The sequence below is a fragment of the Labeo rohita genome, chromosome 9 (assembly GCF_022985175.1).
Source record: "Labeo rohita strain BAU-BD-2019 chromosome 9, IGBB_LRoh.1.0, whole genome shotgun sequence".
NCBI classification, from domain to species: Eukaryota; Metazoa; Chordata; class Actinopteri; order Cypriniformes; family Cyprinidae; genus Labeo; species Labeo rohita.
In genome coordinates, this window is record NC_066877.1 from 28,858,487 (window position 1) to 28,874,326 (window position 15,840).

General features: G+C 37.3%; 2 protein-coding genes across 2 annotated transcripts in view; both read right to left on the reverse strand.

Moving 5' to 3' along the window:
- Positions 1–4: 4 nt before the first annotated feature.
- LOC127170869 (titin-like) lies at positions 5–13,191 on the reverse strand (the record flags this gene model as incomplete). Its single annotated transcript, XM_051119161.1, has 22 exons — positions 12,978–13,191; positions 11,247–11,350; positions 10,407–10,610; positions 8,613–8,900; positions 8,435–8,523; positions 8,089–8,309; positions 6,826–7,081; positions 5,356–5,583; positions 5,152–5,265; positions 4,070–4,309; positions 3,716–3,781; positions 3,368–3,626; positions 2,644–2,692; positions 2,335–2,541; positions 2,110–2,252; positions 1,822–2,009; positions 1,445–1,675; positions 1,115–1,353; positions 779–1,020; positions 471–635; positions 212–380; positions 5–125 (listed from the first exon to the last, which is right to left on the reverse strand). Coding segments are annotated over exons 2-22 (3,810 nt in total), but the record flags the coding sequence as incomplete, so codon positions are not given.
- Positions 13,192–14,729: 1,538 nt separating this feature from the next.
- ccdc141 (coiled-coil domain containing 141) overlaps positions 14,730–15,840 on the reverse strand; it is a 34,434-nt gene continuing 33,323 nt past the window's right edge. The window contains 2 exon segments of the mRNA XM_051118288.1: positions 14,730–14,977; positions 15,389–15,527. Coding sequence (XP_050974245.1) covers positions 15,412–15,527 — 116 coding nt within the window. The 3' untranslated portion in view covers positions 14,730–14,977; positions 15,389–15,411.

The following is a 15,840-nucleotide window of genomic DNA, read 5'->3' on the forward strand; positions in this document are numbered from 1 at the left end:
CATTCACTCTGCAGCGAGTGGTATCTCTGCCAGCTTTGTTAATGGCTGTGGCTGTGTACCAGGCACTGTCAGTGCCAGTAGTCTGAGGAATTTGGAAATGTGCCTGTCCTTTGGTACCCTCAATTCTGCAATACAAATTTTGCATTTAACATAATTTAGTATCACAAAACAGACCATAATTAGGCAAAAATTTGTAAGGCAAGTCACTTACTTGATATGAGGGTATTTATGTGGAGAGATGATGTCACTGTTTTTCAGCCAGACAATGTCAGGGAGAGGGTTTCCAATGGCTTTTACTGCCAACTCAACCAAACTTCCTTCCTTAACACTGATATTCTTCAGCTTTTCAATGAACTGGGGTCGGACCAAATTTTCCTTTGCTGTAACACGTAAGCCATGAGTATACACAATGTGCCACACCACCAAGTCTAGATATAACATAGCTTTTAAAACAAAAACAAATGGTTTACCTTCCACAGTAAGAGTCATAGAAACTGTTGTCTTTCCAGCTCTATTCTGAGCAACAACTGTCCACTCTCCAGAGTCCTGAGGCATGGCAGGAACCACAATCATTGACTGAGTTCCATCCTCCTTCACCACAATCTTGTGGGTGTAGTCATTGACCACTTGTTGTCCTTAGGTAAAGATAATTAAAAACAAAAAAAGTTTTAGCCCCATTTTCAACAAGCAAGAAAGAAACCAATTAAATTTGACCAATTTAATATGCCATTGCTCAAATAAAAGTAGTAATTTCAAGTGGTGTAAAAAAAACACTTACCATTGTGGAACCAGTAAGTGTCGGGCATAGGTCTTCCAACTACTTTTAAGTCAAATCTTGCAGTCTGTCCTTCAGAACACCTGAAGGATGATGGCTTCTGTACAAAGACAGGCTTATATAGCCTCTCCAGTTGACTCTCATCAGTGTCATCAAGTCTACGAGCAGGAGAACGGCTAACAGAGCGAGCAGGAGAACGTCCAGGGGAGTAACTAGTTGAGCGAGCAGACATTGGAGATTTAGACCTAAAACATAAGCAGTTTAAATGTGAGCAATGTTACATCTAGTCATAACACAGCGAATACAGAGAAGAAGCTTAGTAAAGCAAAGGCAACTCACTGGACTCTCCTCACAGCTTCGGCCTGTGGGTAGTAAGGCTGAGCAGCTGCTGTGGACTCCACATAGAGCTTTCCGGAACTGACAGCATTGCCCTTCATATTGCTAGCAAATGCGGTATAGATGCCCTCATCTTCTGGCAGCACCACAGGTAGGCGCAGACTAGCTCTACCATCTTGTAGAACCTCCATCTGATAGCGGCCTCCATGCTTAATGCGCTTGCCATCTTTATACCAGGCAATCTATTTAACACAAATGATGTAAAATTACTTCGTAAATATACATTGTGCTGGGGTTAGAATACCATTTTTTTAATAGAACTAACACCCTTACCTTTGGCAATGGCGTTCCTTCCATCTTGCAGTGGAAAGTAACACCCACTCCTTCCAGGATTCTGTAGCTTTTGACTGGAGTGCTAAATGAAGATCCGACGGCCTCATGCTCAGCAACATTCATGACCATCTCCTCACCATCCTCAATCACCAGTTCCCGGTAAGTTATTTTAAGGATGCGGATTTCAATCTCTTGGATTATTTTTCGCTCAATTGCAGATATTTGAAATTCCTGAAAATAACAACATTTATATATAAAAGTTATATATATTATTTTATCAATTACATTTTGATTTATAAAGACATTTCTTGGTAAGCAAATTCAAACATGTGATTTTACCATCTCATTAAAATAACTTTTCCCATATACATTCATACCGTCTCTGAGATGAAGGACTGCATCATCTGTGTTTGCTGAGCCATCCTTCTCTGTATCATCTCTTTTTCATATTCGCTTACAACTACAGGGGGCACATCTGCCACTTTGGGCTCCTGCACCATTGTCACCGTTCTCACTTCTGTTACATATGTCACATCCAGTTTCTTCATATAGGCTTCATACTCCTCTGTAAAAGCATGACAGCATGATGATTTTTCTGTTCAAAGCTTTTTTACATTGGAAATCACAGTTAATAATTACTTTTCAATAGTAAAGTCAGGACTAACCTTCTTCAAGAAGACTTGTGGAAGCAGAAGCCTCTCCGTGTTGGTTCTTGGCAAGGATGGTGTACTCTCCAGCATCATCAGCAAATGTCATAGAAATTTCCAACTTGCATTCCCCTGTTTCCTTGTTGTAGGATACTCTATATCTGTAAATTTCAAGGAAAGCATTAGCTTTCGGTGTCACATCTGTTTCACCAACTAGGTTCAAACTGTACTGAAAATCTATACCTGTATCCAGTAGTGAGTGCAACTCCACTCTTCTTCCAGTAAATATGGGGCTTAGGGCTTCCTCCGATCTGGCAATCGAAGACAACACTGCCTCCCTCGACCAGCTTTTGAACCATTGGCTTCCTCACAAAGAAAGGAGCAGCAGGTGCTCCAGCTTCCACAGAGACTGCACTTATTTCAGTCTCTGCTTTGTCTTCAATGACAGTCCTTGTTTAAAACACACACACACAAAATAATCACAACAATTATTAAAGTGTGTTACCCTTCTGCTCTAATTTTATTTATTATCTAAGAGTCCTTGTAACTTACTGTTTCTCCTGGACAGTAATCTCCTCTCTGCTCTCAATCTCCTCAGACACTGTGAAGAAAGATAAGACAATATAAATAAACAAAATAAATACATAATAAAATATTTGCTTTTTGTGCTACACCATCTTAATTTCTCAGTCATCTTAACTTCAACATTGGTTTCAAAATGCAGATGGGTTTGCAGAAGATTTCTGTGAAATAATGAATCTTATTTATGGTTTGATATTTAAAACATTTTTAACATATTTGTGACCCTGGACCACAAAACCAGTCATAAGGGTCAATTTTTTTAAGTTTTATGCACCATCTAAAAGCCAAATAAATGACAATAAAGAACAATATTTGGCCAAGATACAATTATTTGAAAATCAGAAATCTGAGGGTGAAAAAAAAATCTAAATATTGAGAAAATCACCTTAAATTAAGTTCTTAGCAATGCATATTACTACTCAAAAATTAAGTCGGTATGGTATGACATTTACAAAATATCTTCATGGAACATGATCTTTACTTAATTTCCTAATGATTTTTGGCATAAAAGAAAAATCGATAATTTTGACCCATACAATGCATTTTTTGGTTATTACTACAAATATGTCCGTGCTACTCAAGACTGGTTTTGTGATCCAGGGTTACATTTTTATAGGTTTATTACAAATATACACATAAAATAAGCAGCACCACAAAAGAAATTTGATTACAACATATACATTTCAAAGTTTACCTTTGACAAGCAGGTAGCAAGAGGTGCTGATAGTTCCAGCCTCACTGGTAGCAGTGCAAGTGAAGCGGCCACTATCTTCAGCAAAGGCCTCACGAATTACCAAGCGGGCATAGCTGTTTTCATAAGTGATCTGGAAGTCAATGGAGTGTTCAATTCTGTAATCTTCTCTGAACCACATAATGGCTGGGGTGGGGTGGCCTGAAATCTGGCACTCCAGAGTGACAGACTCTCCCTCTGTGACAGTCACATTCTTCAAACCCTAGTGATCAAGACACCAATTTGTATTTAGAGATTCTTCTAGGGATTCCACAAGATAGAATTTCATTAAACCGCTAATAAAACACTTACGGCTATCAAGGTAGGGGGCACTACAGGCTCTCTGATAGCTGAGGGGATCGCTGCAGTTTCAACAACCTGCAAGAAAAATCAACATTTTACCAAGTGACTCCAGCACACATTTTTTTTGTTAGCGAAGAGGCACAAATGATGTTAAAAAAGAAGAGTTTCTGATTAAGATTAGGAGGAGATGATGAGAAGAAATCCCCTGAATATCAGATGAGATCTGTAAGGAAAATGGTTAGGGCTTGAGGAATCTTTCAGTGAGTGATAATCCAACCTCACAAGATTCTTTATGATAAAGAATAACCAGTGAAATTAAGTAAAATGTTAGGTATACAAGTGGAAACACTACAAACTACAAACCTTTGTGTCCCATTCTTCACCAGCAAATGAAACACCTATTTTTCTGTGTAACTCTGTTTCATAATGAGCTTGATATCTCTCTGAAGTGTCTCTAAAAGGAGAAGGAGTCGGCTCTGGGGTCACACGAGTGTCCGCAATCTTATGTGTTGGAGGCTTGACAGGCTTGATGATCTTTTGAGCAGCAGTTGTTGAGGATAACCCTTTTTGTAGTGTGGCAATAGCAGAACCTGCTATTGAAACCTGACCAACCCAAGAAGAGCAACATTACCACAAAATACCACATAAAAAGACCACTTTTGTTTAGCCACACAGAGGGGAAGAGTCAGGAACCTTTAGAAGGATGACGGGAAAAATTAATTGGTTAGCAAGTTCAGGCAACTCAGATACCTGATGGTTTAATAACTGGATGGTTTAATAAGAGGTTGATGGGCAAACTAATGGATGGGTGTTATAGTTAAGTGACTGAGGGTGGGTTTTTTGTAAATTGGTCTGGATAGGCAGTACTTGTTAAAGGATAGTGATAATAAAATGTTAAAATAAGGTCTAAAACAAAGTGACACCAAAATTCTGAGACTGCTAGTGAAAATGCATATATTTTGCATTGCATATATGTGTACTTTAATTTCAGAATGTCTTGGTATGTCCCCCTTTTGCTTTAATGACAGTAGCAGTCAAGCTGCATAAACTTCAAGAATATGAAAAGCATGATAATCTGATATTTTGATGATTTGTGCAATGGCACAAATTTGCTTATTTAATTAATTACATAAAAACAGTGCACAACATTAAATATTTCTTCATTTTCACATTTTCCAAAATTTTGATTTGAACTTTGATTAAATTACTAATATCCCAGATTTTCATAGTGGTCTCAGAGTTTTAGAACCTGCTTTGCAAAAATCTACTGTTTCAGGCAAGCAGGAAAATGGTTTAAATTGATTCACTGAATTTTAGATTTACTTCATATAGTTCATTCAAATTTATGTTCTATCACTTTTACCTTTTATTACCCTCTTATCTGAAAATTCATGTACCTCAGAAAAGAGGGGTTTCACTGCTTGCCTGCAATCACCAAATCTTACCTCATAGCTATGATCTGGTTTTGGTACAGTAACTTTTGATACTGTGAAATGTGGAACTGGGGATGGTGCAAGGTCAGTCTCCACCTTGGAGCTAACCTCAGTAGTTCTTTGAATCTATTACAAATCAACAGAAGATATTTGAATGCAAATACACCACAAAAAAACCTCCTTTTCACAATTCAGGTTCTGTTAAAAGCTTCTAACCTGGGTGACATGTACACTCTTCTCAGTAGTAGATGGCGGCATTTCAGGGGGAATTAGCAACAGCTCCTTTTTACTTGTGACCTGCTGCTTAGTTGCTAGCATTTCCTGATGTCTTATATCAGCCTCTTCTTCCAACTGAGCCCCTTCAGCATGCGTGGGCTTTCGTATACGTGCATGATCAACAGCAGCAAGCACAGTGGCCACGGCTCCTGCTTTTTTCCCATCACCCTGGCAAGAGCAATCACTGATCAATATCTTGAACACATGTATAGGCAGAATCCATTCTCATGTAAAATACATGGCTTGAATACTATGAATGAAAACAAGGAACGAAAGCTGGAAAAGACACCAACCAGTGGAGTTGTCTACTAAACGTTAGTGTTGAATAGTGTCAAAAACCTCAATTGATTCAAGGGTAACATTTACATGAATTGCATTTAAAATAAGTTCACATTTATACTCATCTAACTCTACTTTTAGATTTTCTCTAAAAGTAGGCATTTGGAATAACGTTCATAGCTTTAAAAAGGGTTAGAAAAGACAAAGCTTTGTCTTCATAATCATTTTTGTAGTTGTTAATGTTGACAAAGTGAAAAGGATATTCATTTTAAAGTTCGCTGGCAAAACTGGTTTGTTTCATTTCTGTAAATCCAATCAAATTTTTTTCACTCAACCTGTTTATGACTTAAAATGCAACTTTGCAAATGTTGCCCTTAAACACATAAACAAAAGGTGCTCTCTGAAAATCAAAGTGAATGGAAAACAGAATAAAAGGCATTAGACGTGTGACCAACTGAAATATTATTCTCCTAGATTCTACCTCTCCAGTTGATGAGATCTCTTCCAAGGATCTCTCAATATTGATTTTATGAGTTGTCACAGTTGTGAAGGATTCCTCTTGGATTTCCTTACATGATATCTACGAACATGTGGAAAGAAATCTCTAAATTGACATCTAAGTATACAAAAAATAGTTTACATTTGGAAACGAAGGTAAGGATGAAGTAATGGGTGGAAAAAATGAGCTAGTAAAATCTGTTATTGTCATCCTATAAAAATCTTTGTGGAGTCAGTGGGGAAAAAATGGGAGTATGAGGTTTGGATGGGTGACGTCCACAGCACTACCAAACTACCTGCTCATTTTGAGACGTAATGTGTACTGCAGTTATGCCGGTTTCAACACTGGGCTGTTCTAGAGAGCCACTGAGTGGCCCACGACTACGAGCCTGGTCCACTGCCGCCACCACAGTGGCAACAGCAATACTTTTCTCATCCGCGTTTTGCTGCTCCTTTTTTGCATGCAAGTAGAATTGGGTTGCAAGATGTCATTAGAGTTTACATTACAGATTTTTCACAGAAAATAAACATTCACATGAGATAAACTCTTGCGGAAAGGAAGCGGTGGCACTGCTGAATAACTCAACATGCAGAAAGACTGAAAGGAAGTTTGTCTAATGGGAAATTCTTTACCTCTTTGACAGCACCAACTTGTTGTTGAACAGCAACAGAGCCTTCCCAGCGCTGTTCCATTTGGACGTGGGTAGCGGTCGTCTGCACTTGTTTTGTTCCAGCAATCATGCGGGTATAGCTGGCTTCTGAAACGTACCCTGCCTGTTTCCACGGAGGCAGGACCTCAGAGCCTTGTGTGACCTGTTTGCGGGTCATCACAGGGGATTTGACTGGTCTGATTGGGGAAACGGACAGTCTGGTAGATGGAGACACAGCTCTGAAATAAAATGGAAAATGATTAATGAGAACATGAATCACAAACCTTAGCCTTGGCATTAATGAGAGTTGCGTAATTGATATATAGCTTATTCCAAATAATTAAAAATACACATTCTGACCACATTACTTGAAAGACTACATAAAATATTAGTATTAGATAATTAATTTGTTAAACTGCAGGAATCAGAGAAGGTTAAAAACAAAAAGCCTAGAAATGACCAGTTACAGTAAGATTTACACTTTCCCTTAAATATTCCTATAAATATTTAACATAAACCTATAAACTCCATTAAACAACAAGACACAGCTGGTCATATCATGTCAACATTGCAGCACCCATAAGGGGGCGACATGCTCCTTGTAGAATAAAAACAGCTTTTTCGGTCACTGATATGACCGACATCTAAATAATAAATCTATGAGAATAAAAGTCTGTACCAATCATTTAAATATACAGTCTTTTGTTGTAGTGTGTCAGTAGGAAATATCAGTTTACATTTCCAAACATCCATTTTTCCATTAATTGTAATAATCCAGTGAGATTTTTGTTTGCACAAGGAGTCTAGGTGCACTTGCACATAGCTTTTCAGGTAGCTTTGCAAGTAGGTTTATTAAAGCATTGCCTACAGTTCTTCTGGAATTAGTCTGGATTTAAATCTCACTGCATTATTACAATTAATGGAAAAATGAATGTTTGGAAATGTAAACTGATATTTCCTACTGACAGCCTACAGCAAAAGATAGTAATAACTGACTTGAAACCATTTTTTAGCAGAAAATACTAGTGTTCTAATCATTTTGGCCACCACTGTACATGGACACATTTTTCTCAAAAGTGCCATTTTGTATTTATTTATGTATAAACCTAATGTGGGAAAAAATGATTTGGAGCAATAGAGTCATTACGTTAATACTATCATCAAATCAATACAGGTTTATAATGAAGCTGATGAAATGTATTACATGAATTGCCTCCAGTGTAAATCTGGACACTTTAGACATTACCTGACAGGAGTGGGTGTCGGGCCCTTAACATGCCTCACGGGAGAGGGAGACTGTTGGCGAGCGGCTGACACTTTAGTCAGTTGGGAAGGGGGGGATTTGGAGGTTGGTTTAGGCGGCACACGAGGTGGAGTCTTATGTGCCAGCTGTTGGGTCACAACCCCACCCTCTACTTGCATTTGCATCTGCATCATGGCTGTGGCCTCATACTGAGCTTCCATCTTCTGTTAAAAAAAATAAATAAAAAAAAATAACAATTAACGCATTGATCTGAAGGGTTAATGAGACTTTATTGTGTTGCTTTCTGGAAGACTGATGAGGCTTGTTCAATGTTGAGACTGGAACTCACCTTCTCTACTCTAGTCTGACGGGTCTGTGAAATCTGAGAGGTTGAAACAATAGTTTTTGGCTTCTTTGCAGGTACAGCTTCTTCTTCGCCTGTGAATTATGAATGAAAATCTTATTTAGGCATCTTTTTCATAGGAATAAAAATGCATGCGACAAATTTACACTAGCTAAAATCTTACCCTGAACGAGCAACTCAGCAGTTGAAGTTGCACGTCCGCTGCTGTTAGAAGCACTGACAGAATAAGTTCCAGAATCTTCTGGGAAGGCCTCGGCAATCAACAAACTGTAAAGGTCTCCATCTTGAACAATCTGAAAGTCAGCTGAGCTCTGAATCTCAGCTCCCTCTCGGTAGAACTTGACCACAGGTGCAGGGATTCCTGTTACTCGAACATCTAGTCTCACTTGGCTCCCTTGTCTCACAGTCATACTCTGTAGTCTCTGAATGAAGTTTGGTGGCGCAGTTTCAACTGGAAATTAATAGACGGTTAAAGGCGTTAAGTCATTTTTCTGACATTTGGACCACAAAACCAGTCATACGGGTCAAAGCTGAATAAATAAGCTTTCCATTGATGTATGGTTTGTTATTTGGTTGAGATACAACTATTTGAAAATCTGGAATCTGAGGGTGCAAAAAATCTAAATATTGATAAAAATCACCTTTAAAGTTGTCCAAATGAAGTTCTTAGCAATGCATATTACTATTCAAAAATTAGGTTTTGATATATTTATGATGGGAAATTTACAAAATATCTTTATGGAACATGATCTTTACTTATTTTTCTAATGATTTTTGGCATAAAAGAAAAATCAATAACTTACAATGTATTGTTGGCTATTGCTACAAATATACCCATACTACTTATGACTGGTTTTGTGGTCCAGGGTCACATATGTATAAGACATAACGTTTACATTTCTGTATAACATTTTCTATATAACATTTACAAAAGGATAGCATTGTAAGGTTTTAAATTTAAATGGATATTATCAAAGTTAAATCCTTATTTTCTTTACAGTTTATAAACACCAAAAACAGATAGCATTATTAGCACAGGTGATTTTTAGCCGACTGAAATGATCTACAAAGGTTGGATATACGTTATCAAAGAGGTTCAAGCTGAATAAAAAGGAAAAAGTTTTAGAAAATATAAGAATATCAGTATACAATGTGGGATTCAATAGCCTAGATTACATTTACAGGGTACGATTAATTTTCAGCCCTCACCTGTAAATTACAATCTCAGAGATTAGATGGCTGTTTATTTTGCGATATCGAATTGTCTTAACCAAACTGTAGTCAAAACCTTTTTAAACTAAACATTTTGTGATGTTTGCGATACAAATAGCTGACAACAATTCAGCAAAATCAGAACTGGAGAATCGACGGACGTTTTCGAACGTTGCGCTCGTGTGACACGCATGACGCATGACACGACGTTCAACTGATTTCACCTTTTCAAAACAACTCGTCTCTACACTAAAATGTCTTTACTTATATATGCTTTTTCAGACCCCCTACCCAACCTTTTTGCTTTGACTTCCTGGGGTTCAAGGCTTTATTTAAAGGGGTCAGATCCCCACAAAGACAACATATTTCAATCTCCTGTCAATACAGCGCCACCTTTCAAGCACTGCAAAGTTGACACACATTCCTTTCTATAAATTCCCTTAGCAATGGTAGCCTGCTTGTGTCATTTAACAGTATCACTGGAGATCTTTACCCCTTTCTATAACAAGTAACAGTCATTAACTGTATGAGCCTAGCAGTTAATCCACATATTTGCTTACTGTAGCTCTACTGGAGGACGCTAGAACACCGTGGGAGAATTCGTGACACTAATTTGCAGTCAGTCATTATCCAACACTGCAGAGTAACATTCGAGTGCAGTAGCACTAATTTTTAGTAGTTTTTGCCAGAAAAACTGGCAAGTGACAATAGCTAAACTATGTTAGAGGTTGTGTTGTGATATTACCTGTAACAAGTAGTTCAGCAGTGCTAGTGGCTTGTCCAGCGCCATTGGTGGCTCTCACAGAAAATCTTCCACTGTGTGCGGCTGTCACAGCGGGGATCATCAGAACAGCGCGGCCATCGCTGAACGAGATCTGAGCGCCGGGCAGAGCGGCAGCAGTAAGAACCTGGCCATCACGAAACCAGCTCACCTCTGGAACTGGATTACCTGTGGATACAGCTTTATGTTATTCGATTATAACATATTTTATCTAGGCTTTGACAACATTTCTTAATCCATAGTCAAAATTCATGCCCTCTTGGTGGATACAAAGATGGAGCTGGAGGCCTGTGTTGCATATTATATGAAATTTTCATATTAAATTCTGAGTTTCATTTAAATTCTGAACTGAACATCCATATAGTACCACATTAATGCATTTTCAATTTTATTATGATGCTTAAACATTTCATATAAAAAAAAAATCAATAATTTACATGCCTCCCACAAATAATGCATTTTATTTGTAGGAGGGGAAAGTGACAAATTGAGTTAAACTTCAGGGTTAATTTAATGTAGATTTTTTTTTTAAGAATGCATTTTTTAATGCATTTATTTTTATGCTTTTTTATGCATTTTGCATTTGTTCTAATGAAATAAATGAAACCAAACTAATTTATAAAATAGTCTGAGATCAAACAATAATGGCTGATTCAGGTAAATTCATAAATGCTAATGTGAAGCTGCAACGTTGTAAATGCAAACACTCCCGTCAACTTATTTCACAGTTTGTACACTCTGGCGTAAAAGTGTCAAGAAGAATACATTGCAGCAAAGGGATGACAAAGTGGGAAACATTCTTACCACTAACTTGAGCTTCGAACGTTGCGGCACTACCCTCAAGTGCCACAACGCTCTGAAGCGGCTGTGTAAATGTTGGTGCCTGCGTTGACATGGTGGAAGGCACCCTAAAGGAACACATAGAATAAGTTATAATAATGGCATGCAAAAAAATTTTAACAAAGCATAATTTTTTAATTAAAAAAAAGACGATAAAACACAAACAGTATTTTTAGCTGCATCTAAACAGACTAATCATTGGTGTGATTTCTGACAACCTAGTAGAAGCTGGCTTGTCACTTGAGATTCAATGGCTCCACTGGGTGTTAGGCCAAACATTTGGACCTCGTATCAACTGACAGCTTACGGGACATGACAGTAACAACTGGTGCCTGTGGCCTGCGGTGAGCTCTTTTTCCGGCATGACGCATACTTTAGAATAGCCCTCCAGTTATAAGTCAGACAGGCCTGTATCATCAAATCTCATCACTATCAAAAACTAATCTAAATCGGTGGCTTACGCATCTTAGTTCAACTTGTGACTCAATGTCAATGCTGAATTGAACAACTGGTTTTCTACCAAGCAATACTAAGATGCTATTCATAAACATACTACATAATCACATAATCTTAAACTATAGTTTAAACTTTAAAGGTTTAAACACTCCACATGTAAGATTCACAAGTATTGACTGTCTGACGGGAAATAAAAAAAAAATACTTGAAAGAGAACTAGTTTATAATTAGAATTTAAAATGGCTGACAGGAACTGCTAGATGCATGACCTTTACCTAAAATAGATAGAACAACAGTACTAAATTAATTCAGATACAGTTCATATGGAAGTAATTATTTAATCGGGTAATTACTTGGATGGCTGTCATAGACAGTTTGATACTACATATCTTAAATCATTTACATGGTAAAATTCACAAACCTAAATTGAAATGAAAACACAAAATATTCTCAGAAACCACAGCCTCTGAAATATTCAGCCACAAAACCACATCTCGGTACTTTTATTGCACTTTTTAAAAAGACTAGCACTTAATGTTTCATTGAGAATAATTTGACATACATTCTCATTTATTAAAAAGCAAACACACACGGTAAAAATAAATTATAACATCCTGTCAATAGTTTCACCATAGCAATAATTCAAAGGTACAACTAAGTTCATCAACATCAAAAACTCTAAATAATTCTTGTTGCATTAACAAATGCCCCATATATTAAGTTCAATAACCACAACCCGAAAATCACTTAAGACTTAAGATCCTTAATATATTAAGGGGGAAAGTTTCTAGAAACAACTTTAAACTAAAAATCCATTTAAACTGCAATTAATGTCCTAAGCGAACGAAACCTAGTGTCACAAAAGGCATCCTCTAAAAATAGTCTGTACTAAGCTTGATTGACAGTCACCATGTGGCACATAGCTGGGGGTGCAACTGATATCTCTGCTGCTGATTCCCTTAAAAAGACATCATGGCCCAGCTAGGACATCACTCTAATGCTATCACAGGCTATTCTTGGCTTAACTAAAACCACCACACCATTTAATAACCTTTAGAAATGAAACATCTGAAATCAAAAGCGAATTAAAATGTATTCAAATTGCTTAAAATCGGTATCCTTCCTACTAAAGATCAAATTTGGTATTGCCACTCGCTTTATTTGTTAGAAGCACACAACAAAGCATCATTAGAAAGCATTGCACTGGCACATGGGTACAAGAGCACAAAGCGTACTTACTTGTATCCACAAGAGTGCCTTGAATTGGAGGGACGAAGCCCAAAGGGTTTTGTCTTCTGAAACAAAGTCCTTATCCAGATATGATTTCAGAAAACACAGTGTGAGAACGGTTGAGCCTCGAAATATCCCCTAAAAAACAAAACTACACAGGGTCTTATCCGTGTAGTTTTGCTTTTTCCCTTGCAATCCCTACACCCGAGGCAAGGCTGGGAATGCTCCAACTGCTCAGAAGTGTTAACATGGTGGTTTTCCTTTATATACCCCTTGGCTAATCAGCATCATCACTACATTGCCATGCCCCATTGGCCATCCCCCCCATGAGGCATCATGGGAGGTAGCAGCCATTTTATGCAAGCTCACACCTGTCACCCACTTTAACTTAACACAACACAGGACCCGTTATCACAGGGTGGCTAAAACCCCCCACACCTAAAGAAACAGGAAAATGCCCCTCATAAAGAGTGAAATCTTCACTGGCATTATCTCATAAATTAATCAATCACTAACATGTTGATCCTCAAGAAGTCAAGAACCAAATGGGGGAGAAGGGCTGTCACTGTCACTCAAGCTCTGGGTGCACGAGATAAACGTCTCCAGCCCAGATCACAGACAGTGTTTACTCATCTGTTTTTCTTCCGTTTATCTGTATAGTGAGGTAGAAGTGATTATGTCAATCCTTTGAAAAACAGAAAAGTAGTTGTTGATATTTAATGTTACCATTATAGAGGGACCAAGTTGGTTTTGCAGTGAACTAAAACTGACAGAGGAGCCCATGTTAAAGATAGGCAGTGACATATACGAGGGGAATGCATGACTAGTGATATGACGGGGACTTGCAAGTGTTAACTTTCATGAAACAACAAATGTAATGACAAAATGATACAGTTATAACTATAAATTTATATAGCTATATATAGCTCTTTTGTCTTCATTCATAACTTACACAAACACATATGTGACCCTGGATTAAGTAGCATGGGTATATTTGTAGCAATAGCCAAAAATACATTGTATGGGTCAAAATTATCGATTTTTCTTTTATGCCAAAAATCATTAGGACATTAAGTAAAGATCATGTTCCATTAAGATATTTTGTAAATTTCCTACCCTAAATATATCAAAGCTTAATTTTTGACTAGTAATATGCATTGCTAAGTGCTTTATTTGGACAACTTTAAAGGTGATGTTCTCAATATTTCGATTTTTTGCACCCTCAGATTTCAGATTTTGAAATAGCTGTATTGCTAAATACATATAAATAGATGATGCCAACCCCTTAGAGGACTTCAGATGATGCCAACCCAGAAACAACATACAGCACGAACGAATTCTGCTACTAATTCAGTGTTCTTTGTCTGTTTGATTACATCATTAATTGATCTTTACCACACATCTCTGCCATATGTACATCAACTTGACATAGTCACCACTAGTAAGCTACTACTACATATATTGTAAAAACATTAATTTGGTGTAAAGCTGCTTTGCAACGATATGTATTGTGAAAAGCGCTATACAAATAAATTTGAATTGAATTTGAATTGAAAAATATTGTCCTGTCCTATACCATACATCAGTGGAAAGCTTATTTAATCAGCTTTCAGATTATGTACAAGGTCCATTTTCAAAAATTTGACTCTGGGTTTGTGGTCACATATATCATGATGAATTTGACAAATTTGTCCACTTTTAGCAACAAGCACTGAACAACAATTTAGCCACAGCTGTTTTTCATTTATTTTTATTCAGAATTTTGGTACTGGATACAGAATACATTTGCTAGGCAGTGTATACCCAAAGTTATCAATTGCAAACAACAGTGTTACAGATATTATAATTATGACTTCACAATGAATGAATAGATCAGGCTCAATGAGCTTTGATATCCAAAGTTTTCCCCTAAACAGCATCTGTGCCTGTGATGGGTGATAATGGGTTTTTCCAGATCCTTCTTATACAGCATATTCCATAATCAATGGCCTTTATGATGGTTTTGGCTTCTGTTAAAAGTACATAAACAAATTATTATTTATTCTTACTGGTTTTAATGTGTCTACTGTTAATGGGCAAATTTTCATAGTTCCATTATGTCCTTCTTAAGAGTATGGTAAAAATGAAACAACTGCAGAATGCTAGTGGTCTCAAACACTCTTAAAAATAAAGGCTCCAGAAGGGTGTTTCTGCAGTTATGCCATAAAAGAACCATTTTTGGTTCCCCAAAGACCCTTTCAGTGAATGGTACATAAAAGAACCATTTTGAAGAACATTTAAAAAAAAAAAAAATGTTTAGTATAAAGAACCATTTCTGAATTTGAAAGATTCCATGGATGTTCAAGCTTCTTCATGGGACCATCAATGCCAATGAAGAATGTTTATTTTTAAGAGTGTACTTTGTATGCTGTTTGACTCACTTGGCTCTTGTCACGTTGCAACCTTAGTATCTTTCTTGCAGAGTATTCGAGGTTGAGTGCAGTGTGAAGCTGAGGTCTTCTTCCACTAATAAATTTTGCTCATCCGGTCTGGAGAGGAAGTGTGGAGTGACCCTGTGCACTGAGGAAATCAGGTTACATTATGATTTACTGCATTGAAAAGATACACCAGGAATGATCACATCATTATCTCAAACAAAAATGGGCTGACAAAGCTATTATAATTCAAAAAGGGTTGTACTCCAATTTGAGCCTCATTAAGCATGTGTCAGCTGTCTTAAGTAAAAGCAGTAAGTAAAAAAGTAAAGCATAAACTAAGGCCAGTTAAAAGGGCCTATATCTGTGAGACAGCTGTTTCTGAATCAGCTGGGGTGAAGAATGACGCCTCAGACACCTTCTCAGTAGGGCGACATAGCAGGAAAGCAAAGGTGTAA